The sequence below is a fragment of the Budorcas taxicolor genome, chromosome 20, assembly GCF_023091745.1.
Source record: "Budorcas taxicolor isolate Tak-1 chromosome 20, Takin1.1, whole genome shotgun sequence".
NCBI lineage: Eukaryota > Metazoa > Chordata > Mammalia > Artiodactyla > Bovidae > Budorcas > Budorcas taxicolor.
In genome coordinates, this window is record NC_068929.1 from 18,878,594 (window position 1) to 18,905,624 (window position 27,031).

Consider the following 27,031-nt stretch of genomic DNA (forward strand, 5'->3'; position numbering starts at 1 on the left):
TACATAAAGTTGTAGGTTTCTATATTTTAGCTCTGAGAACAGTTAATATTTAATATGCTAATTAATAAGGACTGTAATCTATTATGACCAAGTAAATAATAAAGCCAATCTGCAAAAACAGTTTATATAGAAATAAGCCAGCTCTCAAACTTCCAAATTTTCATGAGCACCTCATCCACTGGCTTTAATTGAAGGACTTAACACTGGTTTCCTTCACACACCCCACCCCTGAATGTATCATTATGGGTACAGGAGTTCAAACCACAGAGAAGCACCCTCTCCCATAAAATTACACGGTCAATTATCCTTTAGATAATTTTCACAGTTTAGTACAGTTAACCATATCTGGCTAATTTGGGCACATAATTAAACCAGGCTCCTTGAAAATATCCATTTAAACTAAATGTAATGAAAATGAATGAATTTCTTACTATACTGCATTTACTCAGGGAGACTTTGTTTCAATTTAACCTGAAAAATCAACACTGCAAAACAATCCTAACTTGAATATATTTCAAATGTGTATGACAACCTAGCCTCAATATCATGAGAGGAATGTTCCTATGAAGTATTTGTAAAATTGGGGAAAACCTCAAAAAAGGGCATTTTCTAAACATGTGTAAGCACAGAGACATGATTATACCTGTCAGTTATAACAGAGCTATATGATTATTAAGTTCACTTGGTGAAATCTCATTTCAGAAATCACTCAGACCTAAGTTTTTATAATAAAGGTATTCAAAGTTAGCTCCTCTCCCCAACATCTGACATTTATAATATAGGGTTTTTAGGAAACTCCATTAAAAATTACCTGCTTCTGCAGCCACCTCTCATGCCTTCGTTGTTTCCGTCTCAGATTCTTCAGTTTGCTCTTCTCTCTCTTACTGAGCCTCTGATTAATGGCACCCAGTGAAAAACTGCCCGAATGCAGGAAGTTCAGAGGAGAGAGGTGCTCTTCCTGGTCCTCAGCCTCCAGTGTGCTCCTGCCAGCAGCAGGCAGGTCCATCAGGAAAGTCAGGCTGTTAGGACTAGCATGGCCAGAATACACGGCAGAAGCTTCTAGACCACACTGAAATTCTCCTCCTCTTTGTGTCTGGGTCTCACGGGGAGCCACTGAAAATCTTTGCAGCAGCATATTAGGATCAAAACTGGATGAAATCTGAAAGGAACAGTTATTTTTATTCGATTCTAAAGGCAAGCTCGGAAGGTCAACAGGCTGTGTCTCATTGAGCCCAGGATATACAGTAGTCTTACTATGGATTTCATATAAAGTGGGTAATAAAGTCAGTTTCTCACTGATGCTCAGATCCAAACTATGTGATTTTCTATGAAAAGCTCTTGGAGCGCATCTGGTGGTCACAAGCTGCGGAACAAAAAGCTGATATTTTGGATCTGATGCTTTGAAGAGCAGTTTTTCGTTCTTCATCTTGAAATATGTTGACCGTACCTCCAGGCAGAGTGCTTCAGTTAATCTTCCAGGACCATTATTATTTGGGCCCATGTTTAAAAACCTGTGATTTCTGTTTCTGGAGGCGCCACCTGTCAGCAGAGTTTCCTTGTCACAACCTGACTGAACTCTAGGATGTGATAAGTATTTCAGCGATGGTCTCATTAGTCGGCCTGACGGTGTTGGCTGATAATCGGTACGGCTCTTGGAGAGATGTACAGCTGCAAGCTGGCCACAGGAACATTTTGGAGTGCTGACAAAATTAAAGCCCCCTAAACGGGCCCCACAGAAAGGGCAATTCAGTTTTCCAACTGTCCACTGGGCCTACAGGTAATAAAGGAAAATAAAAACAATGCTTTCATTGTAAAGTAACCAAAGAGAATGTGAGTTTTTGGTTTTTTTTTTTTTAAGCCGACCACATGAAAGTTTTTTATGCCACAGAAAAGGCCAGCTTTCTGTTTTCTGATTAGTAGACAGAACAGTAAATGGAAACAAACCTTCCAATAAACAGAGATAAGAAGCTCCAAAGGTCTAGAATGATAACATAGTGCACATCACACCCATCTAGACAATACTCCCAAGATTCTAAAGAGTCTTTTAGACAATAGACTGAATACGGATACAGTGTGAACTAATGAAAAGAAAAATACACTATGGAACCAGGAAGCAAATCAGTCTACAGAGCTTAATTTGCAAGTAAAATCTCACAGAAAAGTGTCTGTTTTGATACACTTCTTGCATACCAAGCACTGTGGGAGGGAACTTTACCCAAACAGCAGAATAAAGCTCTTCCTGCCTTTTTACATACAACTGAAAGATATTGGTTGCATGTATCAGTTAGTTCATTTTCTCTATTCAGATTACAAATAAATAGTGAACTAGCTTAAAAATATCTTTTAACAGAAATAGTGGAATATCTGAAATGTGCTAATACATTTTGCAAAGTTCAGGACACTTATAAGCAGTACCCTGGCATTCTCCCAGGAAATCACTACAATGGGAGAATGAATGCAAGAGATATCTAGCTAATGGTATTTTTTAACCAAAAAAGTAAGCTAGTCAGTGGAGAAAAGCAACTATATTTTCCCCAAATCATATTTGATATGATTTTCTATACTTTTCTAATACTTAGGTGTTTTGCTGGGAGAAATAATGAGGCCACATTGAACAGTTCCTGCTCTTATACTATTTCATTAAGGATTCTTAAAAGTGTGGTTTTTTCATTCTGATTGTGCCAGTAAGAGTCATTAATTTTCAAGTTTATTTTACATGTGTGTGCATACATGAGTGATACCCACAGGATATTTCATTCACTTCACAGGGACTGTTCTAGGTACTGGGGGATGTAATACATAATGAACAAAACAAAAACTTTTGACTTCATGGAGTTTATATCCTAGTAGAGCATCTAGGTAATTAACATGATCATTAAGTCATTTGTGTATGTGGATGTGTATGTATATATATGTGTATATGTGTATGGATGTGCATAATAATTTATATATGTTATACAAACTTAAGCATATTTACAAGTTCTACATATCTTGTAAAATGTGTGTGTAAAACATAGATAGATAGATATAGTACAGAAGAGAGAAAGGAAGTGTGTAGTGATAATAGCTGGGAGAGGCAGTTGATAGATTGGCCAGGTGATGCCTCAATTAAGAATAAAGACCTAAGAAAATGATGGAACAAGTCGGTAGTGGTGGAAAGAGAATTTAAAGAAGGGGAATTTTCAAGTGCAAAGTCTGAGTTATAGAAGTACTCAGAGCACTCCAGTAATAATGAAAGCAGTAAGTGTAATCAAGAGTTACATACACATTCATGTTTCCTGAAACAATGCATTCAAGAAAAATAGCTCCAAAATGAGGACAATAACATTCTGAAAGTAGCATATTCCTAAATTTACTCAGAAACTAAGGAACTTACTTTTTGTATCAGGCAATGTATCCATTCTGGAAGGGCTTCTATATTCATGTGCCACACATGACAAATATTTTCATCATCAGCTGAATCATTTGTATTCTGTTATATCAAAATGCATGATATTAGTCATGACTAGTTCAGATTTTATTTCACAAAATTCATATTTAAGTAAAACACAAAAATATAAATTCACTTTTAGGTAGGAAGGAAATACATACTGCCCTTCTCTCCTTATTCCCTCCCATTGCCAAGACAAATCTATAAAGTTTTTTTTTTTTTTCATGGAATAGCCACATTTAAACTGACAAAAAAACAAACAAAAAAATCCCTCTACTTCATTGAAACAATCAAATTAAAACATGAGCACAAAGTCACTGAATGGACAAATTTGGCACCCTATTTCATTCTGTGTGTGAGAAAAACTATTCATGACAACTTTCCCCAGCCTTCAATCTCTGATTCTAATAACAGATTAAAGGAGTTACTATATTCGCCATCAAGATGCTCAAGAAAAGTTTAAAAGGGGAACGCCACACTTTCACTAATGGTTAGGACTCCATGCTTTCACTGATGAGGGCCTGGGTTTGATCCCTGTTTGGGGAACTAAGATCCTAGTGTGGCACAGCAAAAGAAAAAAGAGAAGAAAAAAGCTTTAGAGGATTGGGGGAGAGGAATAATTGTGCAGGGAGCTATAAAGGCCCTAAGTTTCAGCTGTGTAAGTACAGCGAAAATTTCAGGGACAATTTTGGCCTTTTGAAGTAGATTTGCAGAAATAAATGTGATTTATAGTTGAGACACTATGACTTTCCAGTTGGTTCTTTAGTACTTCTGTGACCTTAGGACAGTTGCTTTACTTCTCTGAGTCTCTGTTTCTTTTCCCCTTAAACTCTGCTGGATAATTGGCTCAGGTCCCTTCCGGGTCTACAGAATTTCATTCTATAAGATGACAGAAAGGGTTGATTGACAAGAACAGGGCAAGTACATAGCAGATGGGAACAACACAAAGAATGGCCTATGCCAAAGTTGTGACAACGGAAGCAAAAAGGGCCCTGGGGAACTATCTCGGGTGGATTGGAAGCCTGTCTGTCTCTAGGCAAGAGCAGTACTTGGGACAGAGAGAAACAGGGCAACATTTCTAAAAGTATGGCTGGAAAGGCCTGGAAAAAAATGGAAAGCATTTGCAATAAGTCCAGGAGATGATCTACTGAGGACCAATCTCTATTCTGGCTGAAAATATTATCATATGAAAATATCACATTATTTAATGTTAACTACCTCAACATAGTGTGAAATAGATTTAATAATAAGTACATCTCTAATACACTTTCTAAAGCAAGTGAAAAAGAAGTAAATATACTCAGAATTATGATATTATAAGCATATACCACCTAAAAAAATCAATATTATAACTTTTCTATGGAAATATATGTATATAAATAGAAAAGGTACCTTACAGGTTATGTACCAAATTGACATCACATGGTTTGAAGAAAGAAAGAACTTCAAGATTAGGAAAGTTATTAAAAGGAAACTAACTTTTATGGAAAATTGTTTTAATGGGAAAATAAGTTATACTTACATAATTAAAATTGTATTTAAAATTGATGTAAATAAAATACATTGATTACTTCTGGTCCTTACAATACTAAAGTAAGTGGGATTAGACATGCCCTCACCATTACAACTGATAAAACTAGGCAAAATATACTATTGTTTTAAGACATTAGACCAAAGAAGGAAAAAAAAAAGCACAGGGCTGTGATCTCTCAGAGAAGTCAAATAAATGAGGTGAGCCTAAAAATAACCCTGGATATCTGCCTCAGGGAATTTTCAGAACCTTGGTGTAGGGAGGAGGAACTCAATTAGTGTATGGCAGCCTTGCTGATTTAAGACTAAGAACAGAGGCTATAAAGGCTAAACAGCTAGAATTTACAGGACTGTTGTACCAGCAAGGAGAGGCCTGTAATTAGAAAAAAGTTCCAGAAATCTGTATAGTAATTCCTCTAAATTTTTGGTTGAATACCATTATGGAGGTATGAAGGGTGAGATATCAGACAATCATATAAAGAAAATTTACCCTGGAAAAGACGTCTTCCAGTGAAGCATAAGTATTCAACTAGGGCTCACAGTAAAGCTGGGAAGATGTTCAAGTTCCAAGCAGCCAGAGTAGAATGATCTCAAGGAATATATGGAGTATTTAGGAGACAGAGGATGAGATGGCTGCATACCATTGCCAACTCGACGGATGTGAGTTTGAGTGAACTCGGGAGTTAGTGATGGACAGGGAGGCCTGGCGTGCTGCAATTCATGAGGTTGCAAAGAGTCGGACATGACCGAGCGACAGAACTGAACTGAACTGACTGAGGAGAGGTTCTAGCAGAGTTCTGTCTTAAAACTAGGGCTAAATTAGCCCAAGAGTAAAGGTTACTAAAAAGCAACCCTAATAAAGTTGGCTTCCAAAGAATGAAATTCAATCATAAATAACTCATATGTCTGCTAAAACATTCTTTACAGGAAGAATAACATCCAGACACTCAGTAATGTTAAATCAAAATGTTGTACCTACAAGAGAAATTACTAGATTATGTACCAAAAAAAAAGTGACCTACAACCAGGAGAAAAATTGTTCAATGGAAATATCCCCCACGTTCCATCATGTTGAAGTTTGGTAGAAAACTCATGCTGATGTTTGGCAGAAACCAACACAATTCTCTAAAGCATTTATCCTTCAATTAAAAAATAAATAAAAAAGAATCTCCCCCAAAGTGGAAAAGATTGAATAAATAGAGACTTTAAATCAGCTATGACATATTTTCATGAGTATAACAAGAAGATAAATTACCTTAATACTAAATGAATGGTTTACCTAGAGAAAAAACTTCTGAAATTAAAAGTTTCACTTATTAGCAAATTGATACTGTAGAAGAAAATATCAGTGAACATGAACATACAGAAGTAAAAATGATGAAAAAAAATCTAGCATAGGAAGAAAAAAGAGGAAAAAAATGAGCAAAATTGAAGTGACTTATGGGAAACATCAAATAATGTAACATAAATGTAAATGCCCCCTCATGGATCACAGCCTTGTCATGGGAAAGGGACTTGAGTAACTCAATGAGCCATGCTGTGCAGGGCCACCCAAGGCTAACGGGTCATAGCAAAGAGTTCTGACAAAACATGGTCCACCCACTCCAGTATTCTTGCCTCGAGCACCCGATGAACAGTATAAAAAGGCAGAAAGATATGACACGGCAAGATGAGCTCCCCAGGTCAGAAGGTGTCCAATATGCTCCTGGGGAAGAGTGGAGGCATTGCTGGGAGAAATATCAAACCTCAAATATGCAGATGACATCACTCTACTGGCAGAAAGCAAAGAAGAACTAAAGAGCCTCTTGATGAAGGTGAAATAAGAGACTGAAAAAGCTGGCTTGAAACTCACATTAAAAAAGACTAAGAGCATGGCATCTGGTCCCATCACTTCATGGCAAATAGAAAGGGGAAAAATGGAAGCAGAGACAGATTTTATTTTCATGGGCTCTAAATTCAACTGTGGACTGTGGCTGCAGCTATGAAATTAAAAGATACTTGCTCCTCTCCCTTCCTGACCCGACCATGATGACAGGGTGGATGACAGGACCCCTGGCACACCCTGCCTCCCAGCCAAGCCTGGAGATCCTTGGGACAGCCCTAGGTGCTGCCAGCCCACTGTTCACAAGAGGAGACAGGCCAGGGGTCGGCCATGAGGTCAGGGTGGAGCCCTGTCCTGCCCCTACCACTGTCCTGCCTTCCAAGGTCCTGTGGTGGAGCAGCCCTGTCCTGGTGGGGGCAGGGGCCTGGGGTGCCCATGCTGGCTGTGTGCCTGGCAAGTAAGCATCTGTGGCGAGGGGCCAGGAATGTGGGGGTGGACCCAGGCATACGTCAGCACTTTGGAGAGTTTTTTTTCTCAAGCAATTATAAAAGTAGAAACTTGTCAGCGTCATGATGAACTGAACTGTGAATCCTCAAACACCTCTGCTGGCCTGTGGTTTGAGATGAGAGTAAGGATGCCAACCTGCACTTCCCTTCCCCCTCTGCCCCCCTCCCCCCACCACAGCCTCCCATGGACTTTGTCCAGAGGTCAGGGGCCCTGGGCCTGGCAAAAGAAATAACAAACGGGGGAAAAAAAAACAACAACAACAAACTTGCTCCTTGGGAGGAAAGCTATGACAAACCTAAACAGTGTATTAAAGCACAGAGACATTAAAAAAAAAAAAAAAGCGCGGAGACATCACTTTGCTGACAAAAATAATATAGTCAAAGCTATGATTTTTCTGGTAGTCATGTATGGATGTGAGAGTTGGACCAAAAAGGCTGAGTGTGAAAAAACTTATGCTTCCAAATTATGGTGCTAGAAAAGACTCTTGAGAGTCCCCTGGACTGCAAGATCAAACCAGTCAGTCCTAAAGGAAGTCAATCCTGACTATTCATTGGAAGGACTGATGCTGAAGCTGAAGCTTCAATACTTTGGCCACCTGATGTAAAAAGCTGAAACACTGGAAAAGACTCTGATGCCTGGAAAGACTGAGGACAAAAGGAGAAGAGGGTGACAGAGGATGAGATGGTTAGACAGCATCACTGACTCAATGGACATGAATTTGAATGGAGAAGAGAGGAACAGGCATGCTGTGATCCATGGAGTTGCAAAGAGTTAGGCTCAACTTAGCAACTGAAAAACAGCAACACGTGTAAGCGGAGAAAAGACAGGACAGTAGGATAAACCATAGCCAAATTTTCCAAAGGCCTATAGATCAAAGCAGCTCAACGATTCTTAAACAGCGTAAACACAAGGGAAACTACGGCTCTTAATAAAATTGCTGAAATTCAGTGACAAAAGTAAGCATCAGGAGAAAATAAGTATCCTACAAATAGGAGAAAGAAGAAAACAATGATTTTTGGAATTCCACTTAGGGCCATAAAGGAATGGGAGTTTAGAATTAGCTTCCTGCAACAAACAACTAGAAAACTGAACAAAATTTAACAAACTATTTTCAGTCAGTGGGACAACAGGCAGCGAAACAGTGACTTCTGAGAGAAATAAACAGAGCTTACAGTCATACAGACTTTTATTCTGAAGACAACTGAAGGAACCCCAACAGAGTCTAGTCAGCTTTCTGAGTTGAGGAAACAGGAATCAGATTTTTAAGAGGTAAAGGCAAACTAAAATTTGTAGGGCACAGTATCCAAGAGAAATAAGAAGAAAAAAGCCTCAGAAACTTGTATATGGTTTCCCCTTGAGTCTTTGATCAAATTCTAATCTGGTCATGCTTAGAGTAAAACTCCAGGAGACTGTGCTAAGAACACCTACAGGGGAAAGAACAATTACAGAGGCTATAAGCCAAGCACTTTCAAGAGCTCACACAGGGCCAGGAATCATTATGTTCCAACCAGTCTGATGGAAAAGGACTTCTTCAATAATGAGGCATTCAGTAGTGACCCAAAGGGTCATTCCCTAAAAGTGGGGCAAAATAAGCCTTAGAATAAGGACTACTCTAAACCCACCCTAAAGAACCTAAAAATAAGTTTCTAAATTATCAAACTTATCTAGAAACAACTATTAGGCAGAAGGAAACATAAAATCCTTTAAAAGAATAAAACAAAATATAATACTCTACAAAATGAAATTTATAGTCTTCGGCATCCAATTAAAAATCCAACATGGTGCAGGCCTGGGTGGAAAGGAATAGCAGCTACTATTTGTGTGTCAGGGATAAAGTTCTATCTAGATCTTTTCTCCTTGTCTCTCCAACCAAACAAAAGACTTAAATTACTAGGGAAAGGACAATATTCATTACGATTTGGAGCACTGAATAAAAACAAAATCCTCTACACCTGAGACAGTAGCAGGAATGCAATGCTGGACCTAGACAGGAGCACCGAGATGGGCAAAATCCTATGACCCAGGGACACAGTGCCTGCTAAGACTGAGGCTGTCAGGCAAGCAAGGTGGATGTAAATTAGGGAAGAGCAAGGAAAAGATGGTACTGGTAAGGATGAATTGAAACACACATCAGTTTGTCTCTGATCTTGATACTCTGGGTATATAATAGAGAAACTAGAATCCTTCATCACAGAGACAAATATGTCAATACACTTATCTGACCCAAGAGGTGAAGGCCAAATGAAAATCCAGGGGAAGGTAGAGAAGTTACAGGCTTATTGAAGTTGTTCTCCCTCTTCAAGGTGAACCAGCATAATAAAACTATGGGGATAGAGAAGAGATCAGCAATTGTCAGGTTTGGGGTGGGGATGAAAAGACCAAATATGCAGGGGGAAACCACAATCACGAATGACCTAAATCAAATCGCTTATGATTATACAGCAGAAGTGACAAATAAATTCAAGGGATTAGATCTGATAGAGTGCCCGAAGAACACACAGAAGTTCCGAACACTGTACAGGAGGAGGTGAACAAAACCATCTGCAAGAAAAAGAAATGCAAAAAGGCAAAATGGTTGTCTGAGGAGGCCTTACAAATAGCTGAGAAAAAAAGAAGCAAAAGGCAAAGGAGAAAAGGAAAGATATATCCTTCTGAAAGTGGAGTTCTAAAGAAAGCAAGGAGAGATAAGAAAGCCTTCCTATACACTAATAATGAGAAAATAGAAAAAGAAATTAAGGAAACAATTCCATTCACCATTGCAGTGAAAAGAATAAAATACTTAAGAATATATCTACCTAAAGTAACTAAAGACCTATATATAGAAAACTATAAAACACTGGTCAAAGAAATCAAAGAGGACACCAATAGATGGAGAAATATACCATGTTCATGGATCGGAAGAATCAATATAGTGAAAATGAGTATACAAACCAAAGCAATCTATAGATTCAACGCAATCACTATCAAGCTACCAGTGGTATTTTTCACAGAGCTAGAACAAATAATTTCACAGTTTGTATGGATATATAAAAAACCTCGAATAGCCAAAGCAGTCTTGAGAAAGCAGAATAGAACTGGAGGAATCAACCTGCCTGACTTCAGGCTCTACTACAAAGCCACAGTCATCAAGACAGTATGGTACTGGCACAAAGACAGAAATATAGATTAATGGAACAAAATAGAAAGCCGAGATAAATCCATGCACCTATGGACACCTTATCTTTGACAAAGGAGGCAAGCATATACAATAGATTAAAGACAATCTCTTTAACAAGTGGTGCTGGGAAAACTGGTCAACCACTTGGAAAAGAATGAAACTAGAACACTTTCTAACACCATACACAAAAATAAACTCAAAATGGATTAAAGATCTAAACGTAAGACCAGAAACTATAAAACTCCTAAAGGAGAACATAGGCAAAACAGTCTCCGACATAAATCACAGCAGAATCCTCTACGACGCACCTCCCAGAATACTGGAAATAAAAGGAAAAATAAACAAATGGGACCTAATTAAACTTAAAAGCTTCTGCACAACAAAGGAAACTATAAGCAAGGTGAAAAGACAGCTTTCAGAATGGGAGAAAATAATAACAAATGAAGCAACTGACAAACAAATAAACTCAAAAATATACAAGCAACTCCTGCAGCTCAATTCCAGAAAAATAAACGACCCAATTAAAAAATGGGCCTAAGAACTAAATAGACATTTCTCCAAAGAAGACATACGGATGGCTAACACACACATGAAAAGATGCTCAACATCACTCATTATCAGAGAAATGCAAATCAAAACCACAGTGAGGTACCACTTCACACCAGTCAGAATGTCTACGATCCAAAAGTCTACAAGCAATAAATGCTGGACAGGATGTGAAGAAAAGGGAACCCTCTTACACTGTTGGTGGGAATGAAAACTAATACAGCCACTATGGAAAACAGTGTAGAGAGTCCTTAAAAAACTGGAAATAGAACTGCCTTATGACCCAGCAATCCCACTGCTGGGCATACACACCGAGAAAACCAGAATTGAAAGAGACAGGTGTACCCCAATGTTCATCGCAGCACTGTTGATAATAGCCAGGACATGGAAGCAACCTAGATGTCCATCAGCAGACGAATGGATAAGAGAGCTGTGGTACATATACACGATGGAGTATTACTCAGCCATTAAAAAAGAATACATTTGAATCAGTTTTAATGAGGTGGATGAAACTGAAGCCGATTATACAGAATGAAGTAAGCCAGAAAGAAAAACACCAATATACTATACTAACACATATATATGGAATTTACCAAGATGGTAACGATAACCCTGTATGCAAGATAGCAAAAGAGACACAGAAGTATCGAACAGTCTTTTGGACTCTGTGGGAGAGGGAGAGGGTGGGATGATTTGGGAGAATGGCATTGAAACATGTATAATATCATATAAGAAATGAATCACCAGTCTAGATTTGTTGCAGGATACAGAATGCTTGGAGCTGGTGCACTGGGATGACCCAGAGGGATGGTATGGGGAGGGAGGTGGGAGGGGGGTTCAGGATTGGGAACACATGTACACCCGTGGCAGATTCATGTTGATGTATGGCAAAACCAATACAATATTTTAAAGTAATTAGCCTCCAATTAAAATAAATAAATTTAAATTTAAAAAAAAAAGAAAGCCTTCCTAAATAATCAATGCAAGGAAATAGACAAAAACAATAGAATGTGAAAAACTAGAGATCTCTTCAAGAAAATTAGAGATACTAAGGGACTGACATTTCATGCAAAGATGTGCACAATAAAGGACAGGAACAGTATGGACTTAACAGAAGCAGAAGTTATTAAGAAAAGATGGCAAGAATACACAGAACCATACAGAAAAGATCTTAATGACCCAGATAACCACGATGGTGTGATCACTCACCTAGAGCCAGACATCCTGGAGTGAGAAGTCAAATGGGCCTTAGGAAGCACCACTATGAACAAAGTTGGTGGAGGTGATGGAATTCCAGCTGCCCTATTTCAAATCCTAAAAGATGATGCTGTGAAAATGTTGCACTCAATATGCCAACAAATTGGAAAACTCAGCAGTGGCCACAGGACTGGAAAAGGTCAGTTTTCATCCCAGTCCCAAAGAAAGGCATGCCAAAGAATGTTCAAACTACTGCACAATTGCACTCATCTCACACACTGGCAAAGCAATGCTCAAAATTCTCCAAGCCAGGCTTCAACAGCAAGTGAAATGAGAATTTTCAGATGTTCAAGCTCAATTTAGAAAAGGCAGAGGAACCAGAGGTCAAATACCCAACATCCGCTGGATCACAGAAAATGCAAGAGAGTTCCACAAAATTATCTACTTCTGCTTCATTGACTACACCAAAGCCTTTGACTGTGTGGATCACAACAAACTGTGGAAAATTCTTCAAGAGAAGGGAATACCAGACCACCTTACTTGCTTCCTGAGAAACCTGTAAAGAGGTCAAGAAGCAACAGTTAGAACTGGACACGGAACAATGAACTGGTTTAAAATTGGGAAAGGAGTACATCAGTGCTGTATATTGTCACCCTGCTTATTTAATTTATATGAAGAGTACATCATGCAAAATGCCAGGCTGGATGAAGCACAAGCTGGAATTAAGTTTGCCGGGAGAAATATCAATAACCTCAGATATGCAGATGACACCACCCTTATGCCAGAAAGTGAAGAGGAACTGAAGAGTCTCTTGATGAAAGTGAAAGAGGAGAGTGAAAGAGCTGGCTTAAAACTCAACATTCAAAAAATGAAGATCATGGCATCTAGTCCCATCACTTCACGGCAAATAGATGGGAAAACAATGGAAACAGTGACAGACTTTATTTTCTCGGGCTCCAAAATCACTGCAGATGGTGACCACAGCCATGAAATTAAAAGACGCTTGCTCCTTAGAAGAAAAGCTATGACCAACCTAGACAGCATATTGAAAAGCAGAGACGTTACTTTGCCAACAAAGGCCCACATAGTAAAAGCTATGTTTTTTCCAGTAGGCACGTATGGATGTGAGAGTTGGACCATTAAGAAGGCTGAGTGCTGAAGAATTAATGGTTTTGAACTGTGGTTGTGGAGAAGACTCTTGAGAGTCCTTTGGACTGCAAGGAGATCAAACCAGTATCCTAAAGGAAATAAATCCTGAATATTCATTGGAAGAACTGATGCTGAAGCTCCAATACTTTGGCCACCTTATGTGAAGAGCTGACTCATTAGAAAACCCCTGATGCTGGGAAAGATTGAAGGCAGGAGGACAAGGGGACGACAGAGGATGAGATGGTTGGATGGCATCACCAAATCGATGGACGTGAGTTTGAACAAACTCCAGTAGATGGTGAAGGACAGGGAAGCCTAGCATGTTTTAGTCCATGAGGTCGCAAAGAGTTGGACATGACTGAGGGATGAACAACATGACGGGGGAGCATGAGGGAATTTAGGGAATAATGCAATTGCTCTGTATCTTAACTGAAGTTATGCATATTCAACCCTATTGTCAAAATCTTGGCAACTGTATCCCAAAGAGTAATTTTACTCTATGTAACATGTTTTAAATGAAGGTTGAATGAAGACGTTTTCATAGGGCAATTGAAGTGAAGTGTTATGTTAGTTGTTCAGTCGTGTCCGACTCTTTGCAACCCCATGGGCTATAACCCACCAGTGTCCTCTGTCCATGGGATTTTCCAGGCAAGAATACTAGAGTGGGTTGCCATTTCCTTCTCCAGGGGATCTTCCCGACCCAGGGATCAAATCTGGGTCTCCTGCATCGCAGGCAGACTCTTTACCATTTGAGCCACCAGAGAAGCCCAAAGAAGTCTTGTTTTCACAGGAACAAATCCAAAAAGAATTTATCACCAACTTGTGATAAACAACATGTTCTTGAAGTACAAGAAAAATTTCATCAAACAAAATCTGGATCGACACAATTGAGTGTTGATCCTCAAAATAGCAAATATGTTGGCAAATGTAAAACTTATTTTTTTTTTTTAGTTTTCTGTAAAGAAAACTTACTTTTTAAAGCATATCATTAAAAATATCCTGTGGAGTTTTAAATGCAAAAATAAAATGTACAAAAACAATACAAAGACTAGGACATGAGGGATGAAAGCATACTAAGGCTCTCACTCTATACATACAATTTAAAGGAAGATGGTGATAAACTAAGGACATATGTTGTAAACCAAAAGATCAACCACTAAGGAATAAAAGTACCCTAAATAGTAGCTCAGTTGGTAAAGAATCTGCCTGCAATGTGGGAGACCCTGGTTCGATTCCTGGGTTGGGAAGATCCCCTGGAGAAGGGAAAGGCTACCCACTCCAGTATTCTGGCCTGGAGAATTCCATGGACAGGCCATGGGGTCGCAAAGAGTCAGATATGACTGAGCGACTTTCATACTTCACACAAAAAGTCAACAGAAGACATAAAGAAATCCTGTAAATAACTTAATTAAGCTAAAAATTAAGTAAAAGTATAACAGAAGATAGAACATGAGACAAAGAATAAATAACATATTACATTTAAGCTCAGACATATTAATACTCACATTAAATCTAATGGTCTAAATACTCCAATTACAAATCAAAGGATATTAGACTGGATGACAAAAACCAAGTATTAGTCACTCAGTCGTGTCCAACTCTTTGTGACCCCATGGACTGTAGCGCACCAGGCTCCTCTGTCTATGGGATCCTCTAGGCAAGAATACTGAAGTGGGTTGCCATTTCCTTCTCGAGAGGATTTTTCTGACCCAGGAAATGAACCCAGGTCTCCTGCGTTGCAGACAAAATTTTACCAACTGAGCCACCAGGGAAGACAAAAACCAAACAATACATCATGTACAAGAAATTCATTTTAACACAAATGCACACATAGGTTTGAAATTTAAAGGATAAAAATTTTTATCATGAAAAAGTAAATCAAAGGAAAGCTAGAGTTAATATACTAGTATCAAAGTAGATTTCAGGACAATGAAATTATCAAGGATAAAAAATAAACTTTTCATAATTAGAAAGGAGTCAGTTCATCAGGAAGCTATAACAAATGTAAATACATACATACCTAATAGCAGAACTTCAAAATGCCTGAATGCAGTACTTGGGCACAACCTCAAAAATGACAAAATGATCTCAGTTCATTTCTAAGGCAAGCCACTCAGACAGAACTTAAAAAGGAAGTGGACAAACTCATTATAAAATAATACATGTTAGAGTGAAAATAAAGAAAATAGAGGCCAAACAAGAAAAGATCAATTAAACTAAGGGCTGGTTTTTAAATATAAAATTGACAAACGTTTAGCTATACTCGGCAGGGAAAAAAAAGAGAGGGCCTAAGTACACAAAACTGAAGATTAAAAAGGGGAAATTACAACCCATATCAGAAAAATACAATCATAAGATAATACTATGAACAAGTATATTCTAACAAACTGGACAATGTAGAATGGATAAATTTTTAGAAATGTACAATCAACTAAGATTGAAATACAAGATATAACAGACGAATAATAAATATTAAAATTGAATCAGTAGTCAAGAAACTCCCCCAAACCCAAAGTCCAGGACATAATAGCTTCACAGGGGAATTCTACCAAAAAGTTAAGGAAGACTTAATACTTATCCTTCTCAAACTATTCCAAAATACTGAACAGGAGGGGACCCTTCCAAATTCACTCTATGAGGCCAGAATTACCCTGATATCAAAACCAAAGACACCAATGAAAAAAAAAATTCCTGAACATCTGACAAACACAGATGCAAAACTGATCAAGGAAATATCAGCAAACCAAATTCAACAAGATATAAAATGGTACACCATGATCAAGTGGGATTTATTCCGGGGATACAGAGACGGTTCATCCATGACGACACTCAGTAGTGACTGTGTCTGGTGATGAAAGTAAAATCTGATGCGGCAAAGAAGAGTAATGCATAGGAACCTGGAATGTTAGGTCCATGAATCAAGGTAAATTGAACGTGATGAGGCATCAACATCTTAGGAATCAGTGAGCTAAAATGAACAAGAATGGGCAAAATTTAATTCAGATGACCATTATACATACTACTGTGGGCAAGAATCCCATAGAAGAAATGGAGTAGCCCTCATAACCAACAGAGTCTGAAATGCAGTACTTGGGCATAACTTCAAAAATGACAGAATGACCTCAGTTCATTTCCAAGGCAAGGCATTCAAAACATCACAGTAATTCAAGTCTATGCCCCTACCACTGATGCCAAAGAAGCTGAGGTTGATTAGTTCTATGACGATCTAGAAGACCTCCTAGAACTAACACCAAAAAAAGATGTTCTTTTCATCATTGGGGGTTGGAATGCAAAAGTAGGAAGTCAAGAGATACCTGGAGAAACAGGCAAGTTTGGCCTTGGAGAACAAAATGAAGTCAGACAAAGGCTGAGTTCTGCCAAGTGAATGCACTGGTCATAGCAAATACCCTTTTTCAACAAGACAAGGGACAACTTTACATACGGACATCAGGAAATGGCCAATACCAAAATCAAACTGAAGACGTTCTTTGTAGCCAAAGATGGAGAAGCTGTATAGTCAGCAAAAACAAGACCTGGAGCTGACTGTGGCTCAGATCATCAGCTTCTCATAGCAAAATCCAGGCTTAAACTAAAGAAAGCAAAGAAAACCACTAGGCCAGACAGGTATGACTTACATAAAATCCCCTATGAATATGCAGAGGAGGTAACGAACAGATTCAAGCGGTTAGATCTAGTTAACATGTGTCTGAAGAACTACGGATGGAGGTCTGTAATATTGTACAGGAGGCAGCGAACAAAACCTTCACAAAGAAAAAGAAAAGCAAGAAGGCAAAGTGGTTATCTGAGGCGGCTTTACAAATAGCTGAAGAGAGAAGTGAAAAGCAAGGGAGAAAGGGAAAGGTATAACCAATTAAATGCAGAGTTCCAAAGAGCAGCACGGAGAGACAAGAAGGACTTTTTCAATGAAGAGTGCATAAAACTAGAAGAAAACAACAGAAGGGGAAAGACTAGAGATCTCTTCAGGAAAACTGGAGATATCAAGGAAACGTTTTGCCCAAAATGGGTACTAAGAGAACAGATGTTGGGAGCCAGCGTGAGGAACTCCGCCCATGGCAAAGGTCATGAGGAAGGAGGCTTCGGCATACACAAAGGCAGGATCGAGCTTCAGGAAACCCCCTGTTCCCGAGCATCTACCCCCAAAACCAGAGTCTGCCTACTTTACTTTTATGCTCTCACCTACACCTCTGACTTTACGGGGGGCTCTCCCCCATCACCATTTCTCTCAGAGAAGGAGTTAACTTGCAGCTCCAGTTAATAAAAATTCCTGGGCATGACAAGAATGTTTCAACTTAAAACTCCTCTGAAGGTTCTCTAGCCTGCCTGAGCAGGTTCGTCCAGCCACATGTGATTGTCTACAGCCTCCCAACCGTGAGAGGCACGAGATGCTTTAAAACTTTCTAAATACAGACTCTTTTGAGAAGTTACAAAATTATTAGTATAATGGGTTGATTAGAAATTATGTTGGTGAAGGGTTTTTCATTTATTGAGCCAATATTTGCTGCTAAATCTCCATATTCCCTGCCCTTATAATGAATATAACTAGCATACAGGAAAAATAAGTATTAACCTTTGAGATTAATCATGTTAAATCTTAGGCTAAGTAAATTCCTTTCTTGATTGTAACCCACTACACCCTCACCCTATAGGAATGCAACTTATTTGGAGGGTGGCGCTTGGTTTAAGAAAAAAAATCACCCCTGGAAAAAATAAGTTTTCTGGTTGACTGACTGTTATCAGAAAGGGCCATAAAATGTCAGCAGGCCTCATGGCCAGAAGATGATGTAAAACCCATTAGACCTTTGTATATATTTATATGAAGCACCTGATTTTGACAAGGGTCAGGTCTGCTGACCCCCGTGTGACTCTGTATTCATCCCTATGTATAACAAAAAGTATATAAGCAAACCTGAAAAATAAAGAAATCCGATCAGTTTCTGGAAAGAGTGATTCCCCGGTGTCGTTCTTTCTTTCCCCTTCTGGCTGAATTCCCATCTGGAGCGTGGGTACTCACCAAGCTTGCTAATTTTGCCTGGGCTTCTAAGATTGGACTGGGGAGGCCTCAGTACCTCCTGTCCTTCGGGAGAATGGAAAGACGCCTGTGGCCTATGTAGGTGGTGCAAATTCCTTGTCTTGGAATTTTATTGGTATTCCACGTAAACCAAGTTATTCAGCCTCTTTTTCTCCACTAATTTTCCTACTGCATTATTCTTCTCTAATCTCTCTTTATATCTGTAATTAAATAAGTTTTTTCCTAGGACACCAATTCCATCTCCCCTTCGAATTACCCTGGATCCACCGGGGTTGGACCCCGGCAAACAGAAACAGTGGAGATATAGTAGGCCCTGAAGAGATCAAGAGGAGATGTACAGAATACATGGAAGAACTGTACAAAAAAGTTGTATGTGATAATGTATAATGAACCCAGTCACAACGATGGTGTGGTCAGCCACCCAGAGCCACACATTCTGGAGATCAAAGTTAAGTGGGCCTTAGGAAGAACTGCTATTAATAAAGCTAGTGGGTGCAATGGCATTCCAGTAGAACTATTCAAAACCCAAAATGATGATGCCATTAAGGTGTTGCATTCAATATGTCAGCAAATCTGGAAGACTCAGCAGTGGCCACAGGACTGGAAAAGGTCAATCCTCATCCCAATTCCCAAGAAGGGTAATACTAAAGAATGTGCTAACCATCAGACAACTACACTCATCTCCCATGCTAGTAAGATCATACTTAAAATCTTGTCTGCTAGGCTTCAGCATTATGCGAACCAAGAACTTCCCGATGTCCAAGCTGGGTTTAGAAAAGGAAGAGGAACTAGAGATCAAATTGCCAACATCTGATGGATCATAGAGAAAGCAAGGGAATTTCAGAAAAATGTCTACCTCTGTTTCATCAACTACGCTAAAGCCTTTGACTGTGTGGATCATAACAAACTGCGGAAAGCTCTTAAAGAAATGGGAATACCAGACCATCTTACCTGTCTCCTAAGAAACCTGTAGGTGGGTCAAAAAGCAACAGTTAGAACCCTGTATGGAATAACTGATTGGTTCAAGATTGAGAAAGGACTATGACAGGGCTGTCTGCTGTCACCCTGTTTGTTTAATCTATATGTTGAGCACATCATGAGAAATGCCAGGCTGGATGAGTTACAAGCTGGAATCAAGATAGGTGGGAGAAATATCAACAACCTCAGATATGCAGATGATACCACTCTAATGGCAGAAGGTAAAGAGGAACTAAAGAGTGTCTGGATAAGGGTGAAGGAGGAGAGTGAAAGAGCTGGCTTAAGACTAAATATTTAAAAAGCTAAGATCATGGCATCCAGTCCCACTACTGCATGGCAAATAGAAGGGGAAAAAGTGGAAGTAGTGATGGATTTTTCTTCTTGGGCTCTAAAACCACCGTGGATGATGACTGCAGCCATGAAATCAGAAGACAATTGTTTCTTGGCAGGAAAGTAAAGACAAACCTAGACAGTGTGTTGATAAGCAGAGACATTACTCTGCCGACAAAGGTCCATAAAGTCAAGGCTAAGGTCTTCCCAGTTGTAAGTACTGGGCCATAAAAAAGGTAGAATGAAAACAAAAAAAAAAAAGGTAGAATGCCAGAGAATTAATGCCTTTGAACTGTGGTGCTAAAGAAGACTCCTGAAAGTCCCCTGGACAACAAGGAGATCAAACCAGTCAATCTTAAGGGAAATCAACCCCGAATACTCATTGGAAGGATTCATGCTGAAGCTGAAGCACCAGTATTTTGGTCACTTGATATTAACAGCCAACTCACCGGAAAAGTCCCTGATGCTGGGAAAGATCAAGGACACAAGGAGAAGAGGGTGTCAGAAGATGAGATGCCTGGAAGGCATCACTGATGCAATGGACATGAATTCGGGCAAACTTTGGGAGATGGTGAGGGACAAGGAGGCCTGGCGTGCTGCAGTCCATGGAGTCACAAAGAGTCAGACACGAGTATGCAACTGAACAACAACACAAAGATGATTCAACATCCACAAACCAGTGTAATACATCTCATTAACAAAACAAAGAATAAAAATTACAAGATCACCTCAATAGATGCAGAAAAAATACTTGACAAAATCCAACATCCATTCATGATAAAAATTAAAAAAAAACCTTGACAAAGTTGATATAGAGGGAACATACATCAGCATACTGGGGCTTCCCAGGTGGCTCAGTGGTAGAATCTGCCTGCCAATGCAAGAGGCTGAAGAGATGCAGGTTAAATCCCTGGGTTGGAAGATTCCCTGGAAAAGGAAACGGCAACCCACTCCAGTGTTCTTCCCTGGAAAATTCCATGGACAGAAGAGTTTGGTGGGCTACAGTCCATGGGGTTGCAAAGAGTTGGACACTACTGAGCAACAGAGCACTTCAACATATTAAACATCATTTATGACAAATACAGCTAGCATTCTACTCAACAGTGAAAAGTTCAAAGATTTTCCTCTGAGATTAGAAACAAGACAGGCACTTCAATGTAAATCAACTATATTTCAGTAATTTTTTTTTAGAAGAAACAAGGATGTAAACTCAGCACAGTACTGGAAGTCCTAGCAATAGCAATAAGACTAGGAAAAGAAAAGGAATCCAAATTGCAAGGAAAGAAGTAAAATTGTCACTATTCTCAAACGATATGACACTATATAGAAAACCCTATACACTTTACCAAAAAACTACTAGCACTGATAAATGAATTTAATAAAGCAGCAAGATGTAAGAAAAATATATAGAAATCTGTTGCATTTCTAGAGACTAATAATAAATGATCAGAAAGAGCAATCAAAATGTTAAATTTCATTAACAATCACATCAAAAAGAATCAAAGACCTAGAAATAAATTTAACCAAGGAGGTGAATGACTTGTAGTTTAACAACTATATGACACTAAAGAAAGAAATTAAAGATGATATAAATAAATGGAATGATATTCTGTGTTTACGAGTAGAAGAGTTACTACGGTTAAAATGCCCATACTACCCAAAGAATTATACAGATTTAATGACATCTCTACCAAAACACCTACTACATTTTTCACAAAGCTAGAACAAGTGATTCTAAAATCTGTATGGACCCCAAATAGCCAAAGACCCCAAAAGAACCCAAACCGTCAAAGCAATCTGAGAAAAAAAACAAAGGTGAAAGTATCATGCTTCCTGACTTTAGATCACACTACAAAGTTACAGTTACCAAAGTATTGTACTGGTACAGAAAGAGACACAAAGAGCGATGTAATAGACACGAATGCATATCCATATGGCCAATTAATCTACAACAAAAGAAGCAAGAGCATACAATAGGAAAAAGACAGTTTCTTCAATAAACAGTGTTGGGAGATTGGACAGCTACATGTAAAAGAAAGAAGTTAGAACTTTTTTTCACACCATATAAAAAAATAAGTTCAAAATGTATTAAAGACCAAAATATAAATTCCTGAAACCATAAAACTTGTAGAAGAAAATATAGGCAGTATGGTCTTTGACACTGCCCTCAGCAATATTTTCTTTGGATTTGTCTCCTCAGGCATGGAATACAAATGTGAAAACAAACAAACTGGATCTAATCGAACTGTAAAAGTTTTTGCACAGTGAAGGAATCCATCAACAAAATGGAAAGGCAGCCAAATGAATGAGAGAAGATATCTGCAAATGATATAACTCATAATGGGTGAATATATAAAATAGATTAAGAACTCATACAACTAAATATCAGAAAGAACAAACAATCCAATTCAAAAAATGAGCAGAGGACCTAAGCAGGCATTTTTCCAAAGACATACAGACAGATAATAGGCACATGAAAAACGTTCAACATCCCTAGTCATTAGGGAAATGCAGATTAAAACCATAATGAGATATCACCTCACAATTAATTGTCAGCATGACTATCATCACAAAGATGAGAAATAGTAAGTGTTGATAAGGATTAGAAGAAAGGAAACCCTCATGCACTGCTGGTGGCAATGTAAACTGGTACAGCCACTACTGAAAACAGCATGGAGATTCCTTAAAAAAAAAAAAAAAAGAAGATAGTGCTCCCATAGGATCCAGCAATTCCACTTCTGGGCATTTAAATGAAGGAAACAAAAATAATACTTCAAAAAGATACATGCATCCCAAAGTTTACAGCAGCATTACTTAAAACAGCCAAAATACAGAAACAATAAAAGTGTCCATCAACAGATAAAGAAAGAAGATGTGGTGTACACACACACACTAGTGTCACTCAGCCATAAACAAGAATGAAATCCTGCCACTTATGACAACAGTGCATCAGTTTCTTAAAATAGTTATACCTACACTCACCATAAAACCAAAGCAACCCCTAGTATTAACCAAGAGAAATAAAACGTATGTTCACATAATGATTTGTGTACTAATTTTCATAGCAACTTTATTAAAGCTCAAAACTGCAAACACCTAAAACTTCCATCAACTAGGGAATCCAGACAATAAACAACTGTGAAATCTGTACAATTAAGTAATACTCAGTAATAAAAAGGAATGAACTACTGACATATCCAACAATATGAATCAATCTCAGAAACACTATGCTGAACATAAAAAGCTAGATATAAAAGAATATATATGATAACTTATATAGGAGCCTCTAGAAAAGACTGGAAAATCCCATGGACAGAGGAGCCTGGTAGGCTGCAATTCATGGGGTCGCTAGAGTCGGACATGACTGAGCGACTTCACTTTCACTTTTCACTTTCATACACTGGAGAAGGAAATGGCAATCCACTCCAGTGTTCTTGCCTGGAGAATCCCAGGGACTAGGAAGCCTGGTGGGCTGCCGTCTATGGGGTCGCACAGAGTCGGACACGACTGAAGTGACTTAGCAGCAGCAGCAGCAGAAAAGACCAAATGTACATCTTAACAATGGTGGCAGGTACAAGAATATGTACACATTTGTCAAAGCTCATTGAAATCTGCATTTCATTATATGCAAATTATATCCTAATAAAACTGATTTTTAAAATAGTAAAGAAAAATATCCTTAAAGAAAAGCAATCAAGAAACATCTGCAAGGGAGAGACATGAATTGAAAGACTGGGACTCACATGTGAATACTACCAATTATAGAAGAAATAACTAGTAAGGGCCTACTGTATGACACAGGGAACTCTACTCAAAACTCTTTTTAATGACTATGAAAGAGTGGATATATGTATATGTATAACTGATTCACTTTGCTGTACACCTGAAACTAACACAACATTGTAAATCATACCCCAATACAAATTTTTTAAAAATGTGAAAATCCTAAAATTTTTAGTTGGTTTTAAGTTCCTTGAGCATGTACTATCTTAGTCCTCTTTGTATGCTCAGATCATAGCACAATGCCTAAAATATAACAGGGACTTAATGAATCCTTTTTGAGTGAAAGAATGCCTATTCTATGTCAGATTTTATCGATTTTTCAATGTACTCATTATCAATTACAATCTCTAGCCCCTTATTTTTTAAGTATTTCCTTCAAACTCCTGAAGACTGCCAAAAATATGCAATAATAGTCTGCTCATTCTTACTCTCTATATTCTTAGAGGAAATTCATTTAAAAAACTGAATTCTTGACAATTGACTCATATTAGCCAAGGTCCATTATAACAAATTTAAATGAACCATATAAACTTATTTTTTAAGGAACCTTGGGAAAATGACAGGAAGTGACTCATAAAATTGTAAACAGTGTAACTTCTCCTACTTTACCTAAATTTAACTTCTGAAGGACAGCACTAATTTTGTAAACATCAATACCTGTATATATTAACCCCTTTCATTAGGAGCTGAGGCACTGACAGGTACACAGATTAGCATAACTAATTAATTCTTTAAAAGGTTCTCATAGTGAACACAAATTGAAATTGACAAATATAGCTGTCTTTACTTTATTACTAGATCTGAAACTTTTTCTGACTTTTCAAGGTTCTCTCTCTGAGGTAAATAAATATTTCTTTTGTTGTTATTACTGTTTGGTTGCTCAGTCGTGCCTGATTCTGCAATCCCGTGGACTGCAGTCCACCAGGCTGCTCTGTCCATGGGATTTCCCAGGCAAGAATGCTGGAGTGGGTTGCCATTTCCTTCTCCAGGGGATCTTCCTGGCCCAAGGATTGAACTCAGATCTCCTACATTGGTAGGTGGATTCTTTACTGCTGGGCCACCAGGGAATTTCTACATTGGTATAAAGAATAGAAATTACATCAAAGTAAAATAATGGCAATCAACCTATCAGTATTTATCAAGTCATGACTAGACACAATGTTGACAATGCAAAAGGAGTAAAGAAACTTATTTATATGGCAGGGACTGCGTTTACCTTACACTTATTATCTCATATTTCTATTTCATTGTTCATATTCTGTTATTTCATTTAATCTGATAAAATGATCATGATAATTAATCACATATTTTGATTACAATACTAAGAAAACATCTGCTATAAATTCCAGAGATGTTTTTCATGCAATCCTATGAAAATAAACACTGGAGTCATATATCTAGGTAGGTGAAGGAAGTTTTACAATGTACATCTTATTTTTACCAGGTAACAAGCATTTGTACTGTGCTTATTATGCCCAGGCCCTGTTTCAAGGGTTTTGTTATTTTACAAATAAGGAAACTGAAACAAGAGAAACTAACTTTTATGTAACTTGTCCAAGGTCACATAGGAAGCACCAAAGCAAGGATTTCCATCCAGGCAGTCTGGTTTCAGAACTCAACTTACTGAGTTGCCATCGTTACTTCCTATACCAAATCAATACTATTTTTATAGGGCAATTGGTTTCCCTGGTGGCTCAGGGGGTAAAGAAGCTGCCTGCAATGCAGAAGACCAGGTTTGAACCCTAGGTTGGGAAGATCCCCTGGAGATGGAATGGCTGCCCACTCCAGTATTCCTGCTGGTGAATCCCACAGACAGAGGAGCCTGGCGGGCTACAGTCCATGGAGTCACAGAGAGTCAGACACAACTGAGCAACTAATACTTTCACCTCTCTTACATGTTAGCCTAAGTATGGTTTAAAGCACGATATTACTAGTCTTCCAAAGGGTTACCAGAAAAGCAAAACAACAACAAAAAAATTGGAAGTATGACTTACTTTTAAATTAAACAAAAATAATATACTAACTTCTATAGAAAAAAGCAAGGTTTAGAAAAAAATTCCAGTTGATTCTGATATGTGACCTCCCAAACCAATCTCTTAGATTTGAGAACTATTAACATAAAGCAGGGCTTCCCAGGTGGCTCAGCGGTAAACAATCTGCCTGCAACACAGGAGCCACAGGAGACTAGGGTTCGATCCCTGGATGGATCGGGAAGATCCCCTGAAGGAGATGGCAACCCACTCTAATATTCTTGCCTGGAGAATCCCATCAACAGAGGAGTCTAGGGGGCCACAGTTCATAGCCTCGCAAAGAGTCGGACATGACTGAGGTGACTTAGCATGCACTCACACAACATAAAGCAAGCACATATTTTTCTTTAAATATTTAAAAGTTAAAGCATATTCTCACACCAACAAAAAAGACAAAGATCAGTTACAGCAGTTGATAACGGTGGGAAGAACATAAAAGGCTGGGTTTAGAACGTATAGTATTGTTTCCTTTTCTGAAAATTAGATATGGCAAACAAAGAAAGCTAGGATTAACACAGAAGCCTCAATTATAAATGAGACTGCCAACTATTTCAACTGTAATTACAGTCTTAGAAATATATGATATTCATGATATTTACTTTCAATTTAATTTTACAGGTAAAATAAGACAACCTATTAAGTTTATGAAATCTATAGTCACTTAATTTTGAAAAAAAACACAAATACATGTGATAAAGCAAGTTTTAATGAATGTATTCAGGATGAATTGTTATCAGGAAGCAATTTCATTTGAGGAATTTAAAGGCTTAAAGTAGCTGCATGTCAGGTTATCTCCTTGGGGGAAAAATAGCCTGAAAATTAGGAACACGGTAAAATTAGGATTTTAAAAACCTCACTAGACAGCTTTTTTTAATGTCTTAAGTTTACCATGTGGACAAAGGAGGAAGTGAAGGAAGAGAAGTAACTAACAGCAAATTTCACTTAATGCTGTCAGAAAAAAATGTTGACAAAATATTTTGTAAATAAAATCTTTTGTTCAAGCAGCAGGGGGAGCTAATGCATTGTTATTTCATTTTTTCTTTAAGTGTAGATATGTTTTCAGTGGCTATGTACAAAGAACTTAATTTTAAAATTACAAATTGTATGCATTATCTTATCATTTAATGATTGTTAAAAGTTTTAACTGAGCAGAACAGGTTAAAAGTAAAAAGTTGGCATAATTTAACATTATGTCCTATTTTGTTTCAATTTTTTAATTTAGATCCAAATTAAGGAAAAAGGGCAGAAAAAATAAAATAGAACCAGGAATGAAGGTAGTTTACAAAAACCATGTTTCAAGGTCTCATATACTTTCTAGAGCTACAACACAATTTTGGCTCTGAAACTTTTTAGGGCCAAAGCAGAGGGGAGAACTAATATGCAGTGTTGTTATGTTAACTTGAAAAGAAATATTTTTATTTATGCATTTAGTAGTATTATACTGATGTCGACTTTTCTATCAAAATCAAGAATTAATCACACTCTGAATCTCCTGTATCTCCCAGAGCAGACAAATCCTTCA

At 38.1% G+C, this 27,031-nt stretch overlaps 1 protein-coding gene across 1 annotated transcript in view; it reads right to left on the reverse strand.

Annotated features, from left to right (window-relative positions):
• RNF180 (ring finger protein 180) overlaps window positions 1–27,031 on the reverse strand; it is a 240,461-nt gene that overhangs the window by 204,987 nt on the left and 8,443 nt on the right. Inside the window, exons 2-3 of the mRNA XM_052659307.1 lie at window positions 3,377–3,472; window positions 812–1,771 (exon numbers count right to left, since the gene is read on the reverse strand). Coding sequence (XP_052515267.1) covers window positions 812–1,771; window positions 3,377–3,472 — 1,056 coding nt within the window. The remainder of the gene's footprint in view (window positions 1–811; window positions 1,772–3,376; window positions 3,473–27,031) is intronic.